Source organism: Leptonotus elevatus, chromosome 1 (assembly GCF_054856555.1).
Source record: "Leptonotus elevatus isolate MCC_2025b chromosome 1, RoL_Lele_1.0, whole genome shotgun sequence".
Classification (NCBI taxonomy): Eukaryota; Metazoa; Chordata; class Actinopteri; order Syngnathiformes; family Syngnathidae; genus Leptonotus; species Leptonotus elevatus.
In genome coordinates this window covers 44455068-44472508 of record NC_141239.1, presented here as the reverse complement: position 1 = coordinate 44472508, position 17441 = coordinate 44455068, and the positions used below count along the sequence as shown (strand labels likewise).

At 37.1% G+C, this 17441-nt stretch overlaps 1 protein-coding gene across 1 annotated transcript in view; it reads left to right on the top strand.

Moving 5' to 3' along the window:
* Positions 1 to 11957, top strand: part of baiap3 (BAI1 associated protein 3) — a 54995-nt gene extending 43038 nt beyond the window's left edge. Inside the window, exons 28-34 of the mRNA XM_086074769.1 lie at positions 1544 to 1652; positions 1743 to 1808; positions 2111 to 2194; positions 3677 to 3797; positions 5884 to 6007; positions 6555 to 6760; positions 8144 to 11957. Of these exons, the coding sequence (XP_085930895.1) occupies positions 1544 to 1652; positions 1743 to 1808; positions 2111 to 2194; positions 3677 to 3797; positions 5884 to 6007; positions 6555 to 6760; positions 8144 to 8247 (814 nt within the window). The 3' untranslated portion in view covers positions 8248 to 11957. The remainder of the gene's footprint in view (positions 1 to 1543; positions 1653 to 1742; positions 1809 to 2110; positions 2195 to 3676; positions 3798 to 5883; positions 6008 to 6554; positions 6761 to 8143) is intronic.
* Positions 11958 to 17441: the final 5484 nt, after the last annotated feature.

Sequence of the window (17441 nt, the reverse complement as noted above, 5' to 3'; positions counted from 1 at the left end):
GTCTTTCGCTAATGCAGACTATGGCTTTGGGGGTGGAGCAAAAGCTACTCAGTGTTGGCAACTTTCCTGACCTCTCGAGAGACTTTTTTTGTTGTTTTGTTGTTGCTCGTTTTTTTTTCCTGACCCACCAACCTCATGGAGGAACTTTGATATATGGCGCATCTGGATAAGGTACAGCCCGTGGGCCACATCCAGCATAGTCACTGCAACCTTTATTAAAACTGCTCATTGCAGGAAATTGAATTTCAAATCGCTATTACCACATGTGGCTGAAAAATGTAACTGCACACTCCCTTCTTCACATACACACCACACGCATCATTTCACATTCACAGACAGAGGGTGAGAAATTCAAGCCTGAATCCAGTCTGAAAACTATTTGCCAGTGGCTTGCAGGGGCCCCCTTTTGAACAGCTAAGGTGTTAATCTGATAACTAGAAGATGTTCATAAAAATCTGTTACTTCTTCTCTATAATAGCAATTATTGGAAATTAAAAAAGGGGAAAAAAAGAAAAGCACCAGTCTAACGCCAACTCTGGTCCTCTTATTAAGCACCATTTCCTACACACTCACGGTGATAGGAATTTGCCCTGGTCATAATCTGAGATCCTAAGAACGGCTAACAGAGGTTTGTGCTCATAATGTCAGCAACCTTTGAGAATATAGGTTGGGGAAAAGGACACTGTATGTAGACATGTTTTTTTGTGAATGTTAATTAAATAGACTTCTCATTAATATGTGTATATATGTCCCTTTAATGTAACTGAATAAACTTTTTTGTTTTTGTATTCAGTTTTTCTTTCCTAATTACAACACGGGGTTACACAATCGCAACTTATTAAAGCAATACAACATGGTGCTTTATAAAAGACATTAAATTCATTCATGAATGGCTCATTAAAAAAATAATAATAATTGCCCACCTCTGACTTGCAATATAGGACCTCCTTAATCAGCTAGCTGAGCACAGCCGTCTATTGTCTATTCTTTCTTCTTCTTTTTTTGCACCACAGACCGCTTTTGCATAAGGACGGACAGTACTATATTTTAATGAACCATTGAAGCCACAACGCAATGACACAAAGAAAAACATCGAAGCCAGCAGCCCTCTTGTGACGTATTCGGCCACCGTCTCACCACGCAACGCAAATGTTGCCATTAGCGGTTAGCGGGACAGCCAAGTCAAACCACAACACAACACATCGGTTGATCATAGACTACTATGAAATGCACCGTGAGTGTCAACTTCAAAATAAAAGCAAAACAAGTAATAGTGAACGTGGATATCAATGGCTGACCTGACCGCAGTCAAGCTTACTGACTGAGTTGCAATTTTCTAGTGAGCAAAAGTGCAGTAACAGACTTGATTATGGTGTTACTGGAGAATTGTAGAGACTGGAGTTTATGAACAGTCAATACTCGATAATTTCACCATATTCCTTTCTAGTGACTATTACAAAAATCAAGCAACCCTAGCAACTTTTTGTGGTGTTATTGGGGACTTCCAGAGACTCTGAATTGTGTCATATGTTTAACCCATTAGGGTTCTGCAGAGCTTGTGGGAGCTGCTGCTGCGCATGATCCTGGATTCAGTTACAGAGAACCGAGGTGTTCAGGTGGAGTTCTACAATCGTTTCCAGTACACTGTTGAGGTCAGCACCGGCTGTTTTCACACACGTGAAGTTTTACCATCGTTTGTGCAAATGTGTCCCTGAATTTCCCGTATTTTTGTGCATTGGTAGACCTTATTGCAATTCCTCCAAGGAAACGGTCTGTGCCTTGAAGATATGAAGAGTGGAGACTACAAGGTCATCAGATACATTATGCTAATGCTTGTCTAATGTGTGTTAAGCCTGGGCGCAAATTGCACTATACCTCTGGTTACAGAGAGTTTACTCATTAAGTTGGAATTGTTGAAGCGAAATTTTACACATGCTAAAAAACAACATTTCCATTCACTGTAAGTCAAGATAAAATAAACAGAACAGAAATATAATTGCAACACTCATTGACAATTTTGGAGGTGAGTGTAAATTAACAACACAAACAGCAAATAAGAAAATGTTTCATCTTTGTCCTTCCTTGCAAATATGTCCTCCTTCCCCGCAAGACCCTGGAGGAGGAGCTGAAGATGAACAAAAGTTCCTCTTTTGAGCTGATCGAACAGTATTACCTGGAAAAGATCTCCCTGCAGGTGTGTTTCGCCTCGCCGGGCATCGATCCGGACGCCAGACACTTCTCGTTGCACGCTATTCTGGTGCCAATGTTGTTGTTGTCTTAATGGAACTTCCAAAAAGCTTCATGCGTATATTTATGGAGGACCAAAACTGCCAAAATTCCAAATAAATAAATGACCAAATAAATAAATAAATGACTAAAAGTGAAAACAAAAATGGATATAAAAAATATCATTTGAAAATGAAATCCAGGAAAATAAATATAAATGGAAATAAAAACAACAACAAAATTATATATATATATGTATATATATGTATATATATATATATGCATATATATATATGTATATATATATATATATATATGCATATATGTATATATATATATGCATATATATATGTGTATATATATATATATATGCATATATATATATATGTATATATATATATATGTATATATATATATGCATGTATATATATACATGCATATATATATATATGCATATATATATATATACATATATATATATATACATATATATACATATATATATACATGCATATATATACATGCATATATATATACATGCATATATATATACATATATATATATACATATACATATATATATATGTATGTATATATATATGTATGTATATATGTATGTATATATATATGTGTATATATATATGTATGTATATATGTATACATAAAGGTATGTATATATATATGTATGTATATATATATGTATATATATATGTATGTATATATGTATGTATGTATATATGTATGTATATACATATATATATATGTATGTATATATATATGTATATATATATGTATGTATATATATATGTATGTATATATATATATATGTGTGTATATACATATATGTATATATATATATGTGTGTATATACATATATGAATATATATATATATATGTGTATATATGTATATATATATATACACAAAAATAAATTTAATTATGGAATTATATTTTTTTATATTCGTTTTTATTTTCTGTTTTAGTCATTTATTTATTTATTTATTTAGTCATTTGTTTATTTATTTAATCATTTATTTATTTAGAATTTTGGCAGTTTTGATCCTTCATAAATGTACGCATAAGCCGCTCACTCGACCAATGAGTCCAACCCAAGACACGCTCAGGACCGCCCCCTCATAACATTTTATTTTAACTGCCCAAATTCAAAATAAAATAAAAATATATAATTCAAAAATTAAATACAAATGTATCTATTTATTTATGTATAATTGTATCTATATATATATATATATATATATATATATAGTTATTTATTTATTTATTTATTATTATTAATTTTTTTTGGGGGGGGGTTCATTTTCAAATAATTTTTTTTATATCCGTTTTTATTTTCACTTTTAGTCATTTATTTATTTTGAATTTTGGCAGTTTTGGTCATCCATATACATTTGCCGGCGCATATCACCCCAACCGTGTGTGTGTGTTGCAGAAAACCCTCAAACATACACGCTTTGGTCGGATCAGCGTCAAGTGCTACTACGACGCTCCCGAGCAGAGGCTGACCGTGGAGATCCTGCATGCCGCCGACATCATGGCGCTGGATGCCAATGGTAAAAGCCCAGTGTTGTCTTATGCTGGGTACACACATAACGACAATCCGGTCATTTGCCAAAGTCTCAAGAAGCCGACCGAGTTCTAGGAGGTCTCTGAAGGGTTATCCTGAGCGATGTGGGGTTTGTTAAGAGATTTAAACCCAAGATCTGATTGTAAAGCATCCAATTCAGAGTTGGAGCAAACCACAGACTCCTTGATTGTGAAGTGAAGTGGAACAATGGCCAATCAGGAAGCTTGTGCTGTTGTTGGACACAAATCGAGGACCAACTGTTAAAACAGCCTCGTAAGCTCTGACATACACAAAGATAATTGAGCTGTGTTGCTCCTTCCTGACCAGGGATGGAAAAACTATCCTGAGGTCTGAGATGTGTTAAAAGTTAATTTGTCTTGATAATAGGGTCCAAAACAGGTTTGGCCAACACTCTTCAATATTACAGTTTTTCTCCATAGGTTTGGCACATTTCTTCAAACTGAGATGACATTTTCAAAATACCATGGACAAATCTAACAATTGGTGCCAACTGAATGGTATTCATCGTTGCTTTCATCAAATTGCCAATGTCTTTGTACATGTCTCAATTGCCTCAGTGGATCTGTGCAAATGCTTGTGTACATTTAGCCTACACTTAGCACAATGTGCCCACATTTAGCACATTTTCCAAATGAATTGATCTTGCTGATCGAACTGGATGAGTTGTTTTTCAGTCTAATGGCTGTCTTCTTCAAAACATGTCAGCAGGATTTCAGTATGTAAGTCATAATATGCAAAATCATCTGTTCATTTGTCATAATTAGTCAAGCATATCACAGGGGATCAGTGTAGAGGATGGTTGAGACATTCACACTGTTTTTTTCCTTGCTGCATTGTAAGGGAATATATCTGCTGTGACGTGGATGAAAACCTTTGGCCAAACAGAGAGCAGCGTATGGATGGCCAAGAGAGGGAAGGTGACGATAGTGACTGCACAGGAAATTTGACTCTATTTAGAGTGGGGCCAAATAGACTCAGCTTTAGAGTAGGCTCATATTTATACTCGGAAGAGAGTAAAATAAAGAATTGGGAAAAAAAGTTACTCAAGGGTTGAGAAGCGAACTCACAATCTTCAGGTTTGAAGACGGCCGCGATAACACCTGAGCTATGCCTTGGATGTAAGTTAATAGTAGGAGATAAATTGAGTAAATAATCAAATTTACTCTACAGAATTTACTGTGTGAAAGTGTTACAACAGTTGGTTGTTCATTTACCCTGCGCGTTAGATATAAATTTAGTTATTAGGTTTTAGTTTTTCATGAATATACAGAATTCGCCTTACACTTTCTTTTGTTGCACTCTAATGTGTACGTAACTGTGAATAAAAACTGTTGCAATTTTCTTGACTGAGTCAAACCGCACATTTTGAAAACTGCTCTTATAAAATCCCCTTTCCCCCCTCAATTTTACATATAACCTAATTGTATTTTGTTAGCGGCACCTCTCTTGTTGTTGACAAAACATCTAATGATTTTGACCTGCGGTGCTCACAGAATGCCAAAGGGACAATGCATTTTGAGGGCATTGACTACTAGTTTGATTTTGACACATAGGTGAGCTGTTTTGGGAGAGATATGAGCTTTTGCAGATGATCCAAAGAGTTGTGCAAAATCATCAGAGTTCTTTTTGGCAAAAGCACTAAGTGAATGCAGATGAGCCCATTGAGAAGGATCTTTGCAGTTGTGACTGTACCGACTCTTTGTTTGGGAAAGGAACTTGGAGTGAAGCATGTGTGAGCAGTTTTGGGATAGATATGTGCTTTTGATAATGAACTGATTGTGCACAATTGTAGGTCTGTTCGGCCAAATGAGCGTGCAGTTTTGAAAATGTCATCTCAGTTTCAAGAAATGTGCCAGACCTATGGAGAAAAACTCAACAATTCAATATTTACGAGCCTGGTCATGCATAAAGTGTGATGTGAAACAGAATTTTTTTTTCCTTCTCATGTGTCTGAAAATAATCTTGGGCATTCCAAAATGGAATGTGTGTACCTCACTTTAAACAAGAGGAGGTTTCATTTGAAATGTGTACCCATCCTGATCCGATGTCAGGTCTCAGCGACCCATTTGTCATCGTGGAGCTGTGTCCCCACCACCTCTTCCCGCTGGCTAAGAGCCAGCGCACGCAGGTGAAGCTGAAGACGCTGCACCCCGTGTTCGACGAGCTCTTCTACTTGTGAGTGCCTCTTCCAACTCGTGTCATTTAAAGGTCACGCCAGGCTGGCTTATGTGCTTTACAACTGTTATTGCTTCACCACTCCATTTCCTTTTCACAAAGGTCGCACAGTCCTACCTTTCGCTCCACCTTTTATTAGCAACATTGCATCAGTCAGGGGATATACAGGATTTAACTCAAAAAGTAATTAAACAGGAGCTATTTGAAAAGTAATTTAAAATATAAAGTCTATGTCGAAGTCACTTGTCATGTTATTATAGAACCCAATAACAGCAGAAAACATCAAGGATGGATGGATGGACGGAGGTGGATGGATGGAGATAGATAGATAGATTGATGGATGGATAGATAGATAGATAGATAGATAGATAGATATATGGATGGGTGGATGGACGGAGAAAGATGGATAGATAGATAGATGGATGGATGGAGATAGATAGATAGATGGATAGATAGATAGTGATAAGTGTACATGGAGCCCTACTGTATTACAAATGTAAACATTTTTGATGAATTGATAGATGAATGAATAATCCGTTCGTCGCAGCCACGTGAGTCCCGAGCAGTACAGGCACAGATTTGCCTGCTTGACCTTCACGGTGATGGACTACGACTGGCTGTCCACCAACGACTTTGCCGGCGAGGCCGTTGCCCCGCTCAGCGACTTCTGCTGGCCGGGGAGGCCCAACGCCACGGCGGCCGGCAAGAGCGTGCAGCCCTTCATCCTCCACCTGTCTCGCAGCAAACCCAGCGGTACGCAAACGTTCTGTCTGCTTCAATAATACAAACTTGCATTATCATGCAATTTGAACTAGTGTTGTTCCGATACTGGTATCGGCAGAGGCCTCGATACTGCATAAAAACAGTGGTATTGGCAAGTACTAGCAAGTAACATGCCGATACTATTATTTCCGACGCTAATATAGGACTTTGGATGCAGCATCTTGTGTTCACTCATGTGTGACGTGTTCACTGCATGCCAAGCTAGAATATCCTATTAGCCCTTGGAGCTTTTTAATGTTGAAAAAAATAACAACGCAGGTATCGGAACAGTATCGGCTATACTGCAAAACTGGGTATCGGAATCGATATCGGTCATTGTGTCTTTTGTTTAACATCATAGTTGTGATGGTTTTAAGGTGCCACTGTAACTTTCCAACTTGAAATTGTCCGTAATTTTCAACTATAATCTGAATTTCCACTGCTATTTCAATACATGTAGGCATTGTTTATGAAAGATTTTAGCATAGCCAATTGCTGTGTATTCGTGTTAATAGTACAACTGTTTATCTTTAGTATTTAAATAATTGTCATCGCTATTATTTTGAAATTCTATGCACACAAAAAAGCCAACAAAAAAGCATAATGCTTACAAATGTGTGATTCTACGACCATAGTAGGGCAAATATTGAGTTTCCGCTAAAATCTGAATGCTTAAAAATGCACAGGCTACATTTTATGCAGCATTTTAGTATAATTAATTTGGTTGATTCTATAGTATAGTCAGCATTTTCGTCTTTGTCATCATTCATTATAAAGATGTTCAATGCCACATTCTTTCAGACAGATACAAAGTACCGATACCACAAAAAGAAAACAATGACAGATCATTTTAAAGGAGACTTACATATCTCAATATATTTTTTGTCCCTTAAAGTTGCAAGAAATGTATGTCAGTTTTCTATTCTTATCATTTCTCATTTCTAATTCCTGGTCATAAAAAAGGCCACAAGAGGGTACTCGCGAGTACCAAAACTTTGGAATAAGGCCGGTTATCGGCCTGATACCAATACCTGGTATCGGTACTCGCCCATCCCTTATTAATTGTACACCCACGAAAAAGTCAAAGAAAGAGCCATGTGTGTTGAGCATTTTTGTCAAAATCGGAATTGCACGATTCCGCCGTTATCGCAACCTTTTCCGTCATAAATCATCAGAAATCATAAATAAACCCTGATATCACCACACACAAAAAAACGATGCACATTACAGCAAAAACATCCGCTGTTTTTGTTGATTCCAACTACACTTTCCTGGAAATGTTATTCTGACGTTCTAATTTTCCGCTGTATGGACTTGCTGTCAAAGGTTGTGATGAGATCATGGATTTTTTTCCCCCCCCTTGCCGTCCTGCAGAGAAGCCGATCATGCGGATGCTGGATGCTCGGACGGGCGACAGGGAGGCTCAGGAGTTTGTCCGCAGGCTGAAGGAGATTGAGAAGTCCATGGAGGAGGAGTAAAAAAACAAAACAAAACACGTGTCGATGTTCTCTGACCACGTGTCGCCACCTGTGCTCTTGTACCGGTACTATGTTTACAATTTTTGGGGTGTTGTTGTTTTTGTTGTTGTTGTTTTTTACGATATTCCAAGTAATTGTTTGTTTCGTATCGCTACCAAAATGACAAACTACGAGGGAGTCACTGTGCAACCCGATGAAAAACCACGTGTGACTACTTTTCTGAATGTTCTCTTTGTGGTATATTTGATATGATACAATTTCAAACTATTTTATGGAAGTAGCACTCAGTCAGTCTGAATCTTTACCTCATGCGTTTTTGGTGGTTCTGGAAGGGGTCCGATGGGAAGTGCAGGAAGCTCAGGGTACAAAACTTGGTGAGAATCATTGAACGTTTTTCAAGTTGAGTCCTGTTTGTAATTGTATTCATTCAAATCGTGGATGTCAACAGCCAGCTAGTGATGAGCCTGTTAGTAGAATTTAGTAGGATTTTGTCCAAAACAGTCATTTATTGATATTAAGTGAGCTTTATGCAAATACTTAATCGTTTTATTAATTCATGTGCTGCATTGAATTATACATTGGTTAGTATTAGGGATAGGCAAGTACCGATAGTAGTCTAATTTTAAGGTATCGGTACTCATGATGGTGGCGGATACAAGTATCGGCTGCCCTCTTGTGGCCGTTTTACAATCAGGAACGAGACATTTGAAATTAGAGGAATAGAATATTTCTATTAATGTCATGCAATTTTAAGGAAACAAACTATATTGCGATTTATAGGTCTTTCTTGGGGGGAATTTTATATACTAGTGGTATCGGTATCTGGTATCAGTATTGATGATTACTCAAGAGTATCGGTATCGGTCTGAATAAAAAGTGGTATCGAACATTCAATCATCCAGACTAGTTTGAAGTGTTTTTGTAGCTAAATGTGATTTTCTTTTTTTATGGGTAGTGCGTCAGCCATCTTTGTGGAACTGGCGCATTTGTTATTTTGTGCAATGTCCTACTAAATTACCTTGACGAGTTACATTTTCTTCATTTTGCCATTCAGGTTAAAAAACTAACAAAAAAAACTCTAATATTCATTTTAAGATTTCAATTTTACTGATTAAGAAAAATGTATGCACAATAGTGAATGTCAACAACCTCTTATGAGAATGTAATAGGATTTTGTGCAAAAAAGTAATGCACTCTTTTTTGTTTTCTTTTTTTTCATTTATACATTTTTACACATATTTCAACCCTAATCCGCTTGGGAGTCTTTTTAGTTGCAAAATGTTGTATTTTATGTATTACGTGTGTCAGTCGTCTTTTTGGAATGGACGTATCTGATATCTTTCATTTTGTGCAGTTCTTTAAATTACCCTGACGTGTTACATCATTTACCACTCATCATTTGTTTAATCATTTCAAATTATATGTTAGCGTACCAATTTGATTGTATTTACTATTTCATATACTATTTGCGTAAACACAAATTATATATTATATATATGTCAATGCCAATTAGCAGTCTATGCATTGGATTTTTTTCGGGTTTTTTTCTTCATTTTTTGGAATAATGCACGGAATATTACGTAACAAATCTTATCTCCCGTCTTGGGGAAATGAACTCCCTATGTTTGTGGGTGCTTCGAAAATAGTCCACTTTGGACTCATTAAGCTGTTTACATTTTGGGGTAATATCCTCCTAAATTGCCGTGAGACGTTAAAAAAGATTGAGTTCACGTCATTTTAGTTACAGTTTTACTTGAACATTTTTATTGAACGTATAAGATCAGATGTAGTGTCTGTCTTGATTATCATTTTGCGATTTATCAAACATTTATGATGGATTTCACGTGTCAAACACACACACAAAAATGAGTCAGAGTGTATTTTTCATGTGCGGTGTGTTCAAATGATGAGTCCTTGCTTCGTGTACAACTATTTGAAAGGAATCTAATTTCACCCTGAATGGCAGCGTGGGCACAGAGGCGTAATTTAGGAGGAGAAAGCAAGCTAAGTGCAGCTAATAAACTCATGTAGCATTTAGATGACAAGGATGCTAAATGATGCTCGATCTTGAGCGTTGTATTAGCATTGTAGACATTAGCATTTAGCTAAGTTAGTCATTAGTCACATACAGTATGTAAATAATTCCAATGAGCTTGATGTTCTAGTGCACATTTCGTAGGTTTTCGTACCGCGTTCTTAAATAAGAGGAAAATAAAAATGTTATCAAAAGTAATAACTAAATACAACCTTGTGTTCATTGTTGTAGTTTGAGCACAGCATGCCCATTCAGTTCAAAATCTGATGTTTGTACCATTTCCTACTAAACTCTCACAATCGCAACTAAAATTTTGCGTGAATACAATCCAATACCTTCATAAAAATAATAAAAATAATCTAATAAATGTAAAATTATTATGTTGAGCATGTTCTCGTGAGCATTAGATTTTGTGCAAAGGTGTTTTGAAATTAGTGGAAAAGCCGTTGGGTGTGAAGGATTTGTTTGATGTGAAAGAATTTTATGAGGCTCCAAACCCAAACAACACAGCCCTATGTAAGGTCTTTGACATTTTCTGTTATGGGAAAATATGAATTATTTTCCATAAACATGAATAAATATATACATTAGAGAAAATGATCAAAGAAAATACATTAAAAATAAGAAAATAAAAATAATTATAGAAAACAACTTAAACTTGAAAACAAGAATTTATTTAATATATAAAGTAGAAAACTACAGAATTCTCAAATCTCCAAAAGTGTTATTTATAAGATTTTTTTTTAGGGTATATTTTTGAAGTTATTAAACTTGTATCATTAACGTACTTGAGCTTTTTTCAAAACAATAGTTTGGTAATAAAGCAAACTGTGTGACCACTTTTATAAAAATAAAAAAATGAAATTTATCAAATCTGGACATAAAGTAGTTGATTACTTTCCCAACAGCAATGAAATCTAAAATAGCAAAATAAAAACAATTAGAATAAAGTCGATACTACAATTAAAATCAACGTTGGAGGAAAAAAAATCTAATTTTTTTTGTGAGATGGCACTTGTTAATTTTTTGTACAATTTGTACTAAAATCATTTCAGCATTTATTTTTTTATCCGAGCAGGTGCTAACACCCGGGCACCTTCATCAAACTAATCATCTCTGTGCCAAGTAGATACAAACAGCCCAAAATAAAAGATAAAAACACATCAAAGCATTTCTAAAAAGCATTTTCAAGATGACCTCACTTATAAGATGACGGGATGTGCAATGATGCGGACGAAGAGAGGGAGGAAAGTGTAGCAGGTAAACAAAACAAAAATGACACTAACAGCATTTTTTTGATGATGTTGTAAACTCTTACAGTAGCTTCTCGTGTCGTCTGTGGAGTCAGTTGTTTTCTGTGGAGTCACTATGGGATGGCAGGGGCGGTGGTAACCTGCCCATCCATCTTCGGTTGGACACAACACTTAGGACGTGTTTTCTTTCAAGGTGTTAGTACAAGAAACAACGTGAAGTGGCACTCGGGTGGGTTCGAAGGCGTCTTGTGGGTAAAGCACCTTGTTATCGTTACAGTAAATTCTTTGTTCGTGAACGTGTGAAAAGCCTGTGTTGCTGTTTATTAGATGATTGAAACATTTGAGATCTGTCAATGAACTTGAAATCAATTGTGTTAACATTTCAACTTTGTATGTTCAATCAGAATAAAGCATTTAAAGCAGTGCTTCTCTTTTTTGGATGCCCCCCACCCCCACCAGGGAGGAAGAAAAACATATTTTGCACCCCCTCCCCAACTCGCCTCCATGACTATAGATAGTATAATTTGCCTTTGTTGTAAGTACATTTCCACATACAAACTAATACTGATGATGAGAGCACCATTGCCACCTACTGTAGTGGATGTGCAATTACACTATCCTAGTACAGCAAAAAAAAAAAAAAAAAATCCTGGAGGTTCCCTGTTTTTGTTTTGTTTAGCCATTGGATTCATCAGACCTTAACTCAATTTCTCACATGAGTTTGGGAGTGTTTTGCGAGAGTGTTTGTCTTTGTAACATTTTGCCTCCATGGTGCCCATAGAGGACAGGAGATTTGTGTCACGTGTACTAACCAGCCGGTACTTTTCATAATTTCTTGAAGCTTCTTTAATGTTGCTGTCAGTCTCTTGGCAACTCCCCTGGAGAGACGTCCAATTATGGGATGCATCTTCAAAAATGTCAGGAAAAGCCTACTTGAACATCTGCTGAGCTTTATTTGGGGGTTAATCAACTGGGCTTTAAATGGTGACAGGTGCGTGCTGCTTCCCACTTAACATGAGTTTGGTTGATTACTTCTGAGCACAGCCACAACCCCATGTATGAGGGTGTGTGCACAATTGCAACTTTATTTGACGTTCTCTGTTTATTTTTACTGTACTTATCTCAAATGTTTCGATTTGAATTTTCTCTTCGTCTCCTCTCCGTGGCATGTAATGCTTGCTGTAATGCCACAGCAGCCCTACAGGAGACACGCGCACAAACACGCATGACAACGTGCGAGACGAGGAGCCTCACGGCGCTGTCTCCTGGATGCCGCTCGCTCGGTGAATTTTTGAAGAAGCTTTTTTTTTTTTTTTGCTGCTGCGTGCGGACGCAGGTGTTGCACTGCGAGGAGGACTTTAAGCCATCTCCTCAAGAGACACGATACCAGTGGTGTCCAAAGGCCCACCCAGGGGCCATTTCCTGCCACATTCTATTCTAAAATTAAACGCGTCCAGCGCTAAAAGGAGAAAACGTTGAGATACCATTTATTTATTTATTTTAGTTTCTTAAAATATATTATTTGGACTACATGTTAACATTTAAAATGAAACAGTAGCAGTATAGTTCACTTCTTAGTGTTACTTCTTAGTATAGTTCACAGGATTCTCAAATAAACCAAATCATATATAGCCTGGATTTTTTCCCCCTGTTATGGCAGCACAGTGTCCAAAGTCAGCTGGGATAGACGCCAGCTCACCTCGATCGTAATAACAGCTATAGAAATATTACTTTTTCAGTTTGTCTTCTTTTAAGAGCATAATGCAGACAAGTGCAACAAAACATGGCTTCCAAGTTTCACTGTTACCAATTATTGCATTCATATTATAGAGTCATGTTGTTGCTGTTTTTTGCTTGCTTTTGTTTTTTAATCCATTGGCGGTTTCTGGTTTTATCCACCAGATGTCGTCGTAAACTCACTTTAATCCCAACACAAGAATGCAACGTTGTCATGTTTGGGTTCTGTTTTTCCTTGTGTGTCTCCTTTGGTCTTGTTAAATGTAATCCTGCCCTTCCTCGTGTCAACTAATCAGTGCCCTCGGCCACTTGCGTCTTGCCCCAGGTGTGTTTTGTTCTGTCATTAGCGTGTGTGTATTTAGTCTGCTGTCTCCCCTCTGTCTGTGTCGGTTCATTGTCATTTTCCTCCCGTCATGCTACCAGTTTTTGCCTTGGTGTACTCCCTACGTTTTGTTTTCTCTTTCCATTTGGAGGTCGCTTTTGTTTTGTAGTCATTAAAGTCCTTTTTTGTACATCACCTTAGCCTCCTTGCCCTGCTTCCCTGCGACTGGGTCCTCCACCAAACTTTGCCTTCTTGACAAACGTCACAATATTAATGTCTCAATTTCTAATCAACAGTTAGTTAGTTGTTTGTTTGTTCTATTCAACAGTGGACCTTTTGGGGAGGAGGGTGTGTGGAGGAGGGCTTTTGTACTGCATGCAATCATTCATTATCAATATGGAAGCCAATATCGATCAAAATTACTACTTAAGACTCTTAAATCTTATTTAAATTTGAATTATTATTATTGTTAGTTTAATAGTGAGATAATGTCTACCTCACAGAATTTTTTTATTATTGATTTTCTTTTTTGAATAGTGAAATAAATAACAGAACACACTGTATGTATTTGCTAATATTTATTATTATTAGTTTAATAGTGAGATAATGACTACCTCACAGAAATATTTTATTATTGATTTTCTTTTTTGAATAGTGAAATAAGTAACAGAACACACTATGTATTTGCTCATATTTATTATTATTATTATTATTTTTATTGTTTGAATAGTGATATAATGACTACCTCACAGAAATATTTTACTATTGATTTTCTTTTTTGAATAGTGAAATAAATAACAGAACACACTGTATGTATTTGCTAATATTTATTATTATTTTTATTTTTATTATTATTATTGTTTGAATAGTGAAATAATGACTACCTCACAGAAATATTTTATTATTGATTTTCTTTTTTAAATAGTGAAATAAGTAACAGAACACACTGTATGTATTTGCTCATATAGTACTGCAATAACTTAAATTAACTAAGGTTAGTTAGGCAGGCCTGGACTGGGCCGTCTAGAGGGACGGACAATTCCCGGTAGGACGCCCTATATTTCGGGCCGCGAATCGACATTCGTTCCAAAATCACTCATTTAGAAATTAGCCTGTAAATAAAGAGTATTCATGTCATCTTAAAAGAACTGTCTCATTAGTCAGGTTTACATTCAATCGTTTCGCATTTTTAGGCAAATTTACTGAAAACGCGCAAAACGGACATGCAACTTATGGCCGTTTCCATCTGTTCTTTTTTTGCGAATATTGAGAAGGGACTCCGCCGCTGTAGGTGGCGGTATACACCATAGAGATGTGATCCACCAATAATTTAAAAGAAGAAGAAGACCAGGAAGCGACTGAGTCGTACGATGCCGTCGTATGAGTTTGTTGTAATTCTTGATAAACTGTTGCGTTTCTTTGCTGTTTTCCATCAAAAACTGCATTCATATTTGCTTCTTTAATTCATTCCAAAAAGATTCAGTTTCGTCCTCTCGTACGTGTGACGTAATGTCCGGTCAAAACGTGCGTCGTGTATCCGGCCTTGCCAGCGGTTATTCGCAAAACCTGTTTCCATAGCCTAAATTTACATTTTCCTTTCTTCGATACGCTTCAAAATTCACCCCCTCTAAGTGTAAAAACTTTTTTTGCGAATTTTGGGCCCTTTTTTCGAATTTCTAACGTTTCCATTCAGTTTTATCTTCACATTTCTTGAAAATGACTAAAAATGGGTAGAAGGAAAACCAATAACTGTCAATCAACTGTTACTTAATTTCCCTTACAGGCCATTATATTATTTATAGCACTGACTGCCTGTCTTTGTTATTAAAGTAAGTAACTTCCAAGTAATGTGTCATTCTAAAATTCTTCTCTTTAACACTGCATATACTCATTGATGCGGTTCTCATATTAGACATCATCAGATCGAGCAGGTTTAACTCATATTGTGAGCCACTATGTAAACACCTGTAACAAGGCCCATGGGGGGCCCGAGAGTAGCCCCAATACAGCAGCTCCATTGTGTCTTGTGCATGTCCAAGTGAGCGGACAAAATTGGACTGTGTGTGCGCGCATCGGGAGAATGCAAACTGGAATGGTGTTCACTTGGCCCCGTGCCAAGCTCTCTGCGCGAGCTTGTAGCCGGGCCCCCGGTCCGCCCCTGAAGCGTCGTGAGGACGCACTGCTATCAGTGCCGTGAGGGTTGGACACAGTACACCGTGTACGGCCTAACAAGAGAGCTCAGACGAGGCTTGTTGAGCCACTGTACTGAATGTCCTTAGAATCAAAACAACCTCCTGTTTGTTTTTCTTGATGAGATAGAATGACTATCATGTTCCGAGACAAACAATCAGTTGTGTCGAAAATACACACGACGCACTGACTACTCTTGACCTTTTCGTGCTGTACATTTAGTGGTGGGAAATAACTATGTAGAAATACTTTGTTAGGTACTTGAAGATCTTGCAGTTTTAAAACAACACTTTTTGTCATATTTGCTCAAATCGGGCAAAAGAAGCAGAACGAAAGGACCTCAGGCAGTTGAAAGGATTCCGAAAGGAAGCTAAATTTCTGCTCATCGGGTAAGTTTGTTACTTCTTTTTGACTTAAATTCACTGGACATGTAAAAAAAAAAATAATAATAAAACATCACACTGATAAGATGTTGGTATATAACACACCATACCCCCGCCCCAAAAAAAAGTCATGCTAGTACCGTCATAACAGCCGTGGCTAACATCAGCTTGTTTACAGTGCTAACGCTAGCATAGCACTGTTATTTTTTGGTTAAAACTGGTTGTCCTCTGTGACAACTTACCACCTCCAGACTTTATATGAATAGCACTTATTCAACTCAACCACTGATTTTGGGCAGGCTGTTGTATTTAAACAAACAAACATGGAAATTCAAACAAACTATCTTTTAGCTTGGCGTTTGGGCCAGATCATGAACGCACTTCTCTTTGTATCCTGTAACATTCTAAAACTAATTGCCTTAAGTGTACAGTGTGTTTCCTCAAGCAAGAAGTTGAGCTGAAATAAGGGGGGCGTAAAACCTGCAAATGACTTTTCATGAAAGATCAAATAGACAGGAATGTGCGCTGTCATCACGCCACACCAGGATAAGCTCATCGATGCGGAGCATTGAGGGGGGGAAAGGCCTCTTTGTTGTTTAATGTATAATACAGAGCTCTGGGGTTAGGTTAGGCTAGCTCAATGCTAACATATAATATGAAATGTCACAAATGAGCTAACAAAAATGAGCAGTGATGTTACGGTAACACTAAAAGTTTAACACACATGGAGCGCAACACATCCAAACTGAGCACATTTACGTTTTCTCTGTGCTCAGTAAAAGCTCTTCTTTTTTTTTGCTCTTAATTACGCTAGATCTCTACCAGTGGAGCTCAGTGCTCCCATATTGTGGCACAAGGTGGTATTACACTGAAAGAGTGCACACTGAAATTGTATACCACCAGGGATGGGCAAAATGGCGGCCCGTGGGAGGACACCCGAACACTCATGGCTTAGCATTTTTTTCCTTTGTTTTTTGTTTTTATTTTATTGTGGGGGAGCGAACCCCAGTTTCCCATGGAAAATGTACACATATTGGGGATGAATCAGTGTTTGTTGTAGAATATTCTGGATGCATATGTATCCTCAAGCTCCCACGATCCGAGCTTGAAAGGGGATAGAATGTATTATTTGAAATGCGCAATTTTGATACACATCATCTAGTTGTATTTTTTTCCCCTCAAATACAAATGAAAGGACCCAATGTGGCCCTTCATTGATATTATTTTCGGCTCTAAGCTGTGACATTTTGACCAGGCCATGATGTTTATTTTGT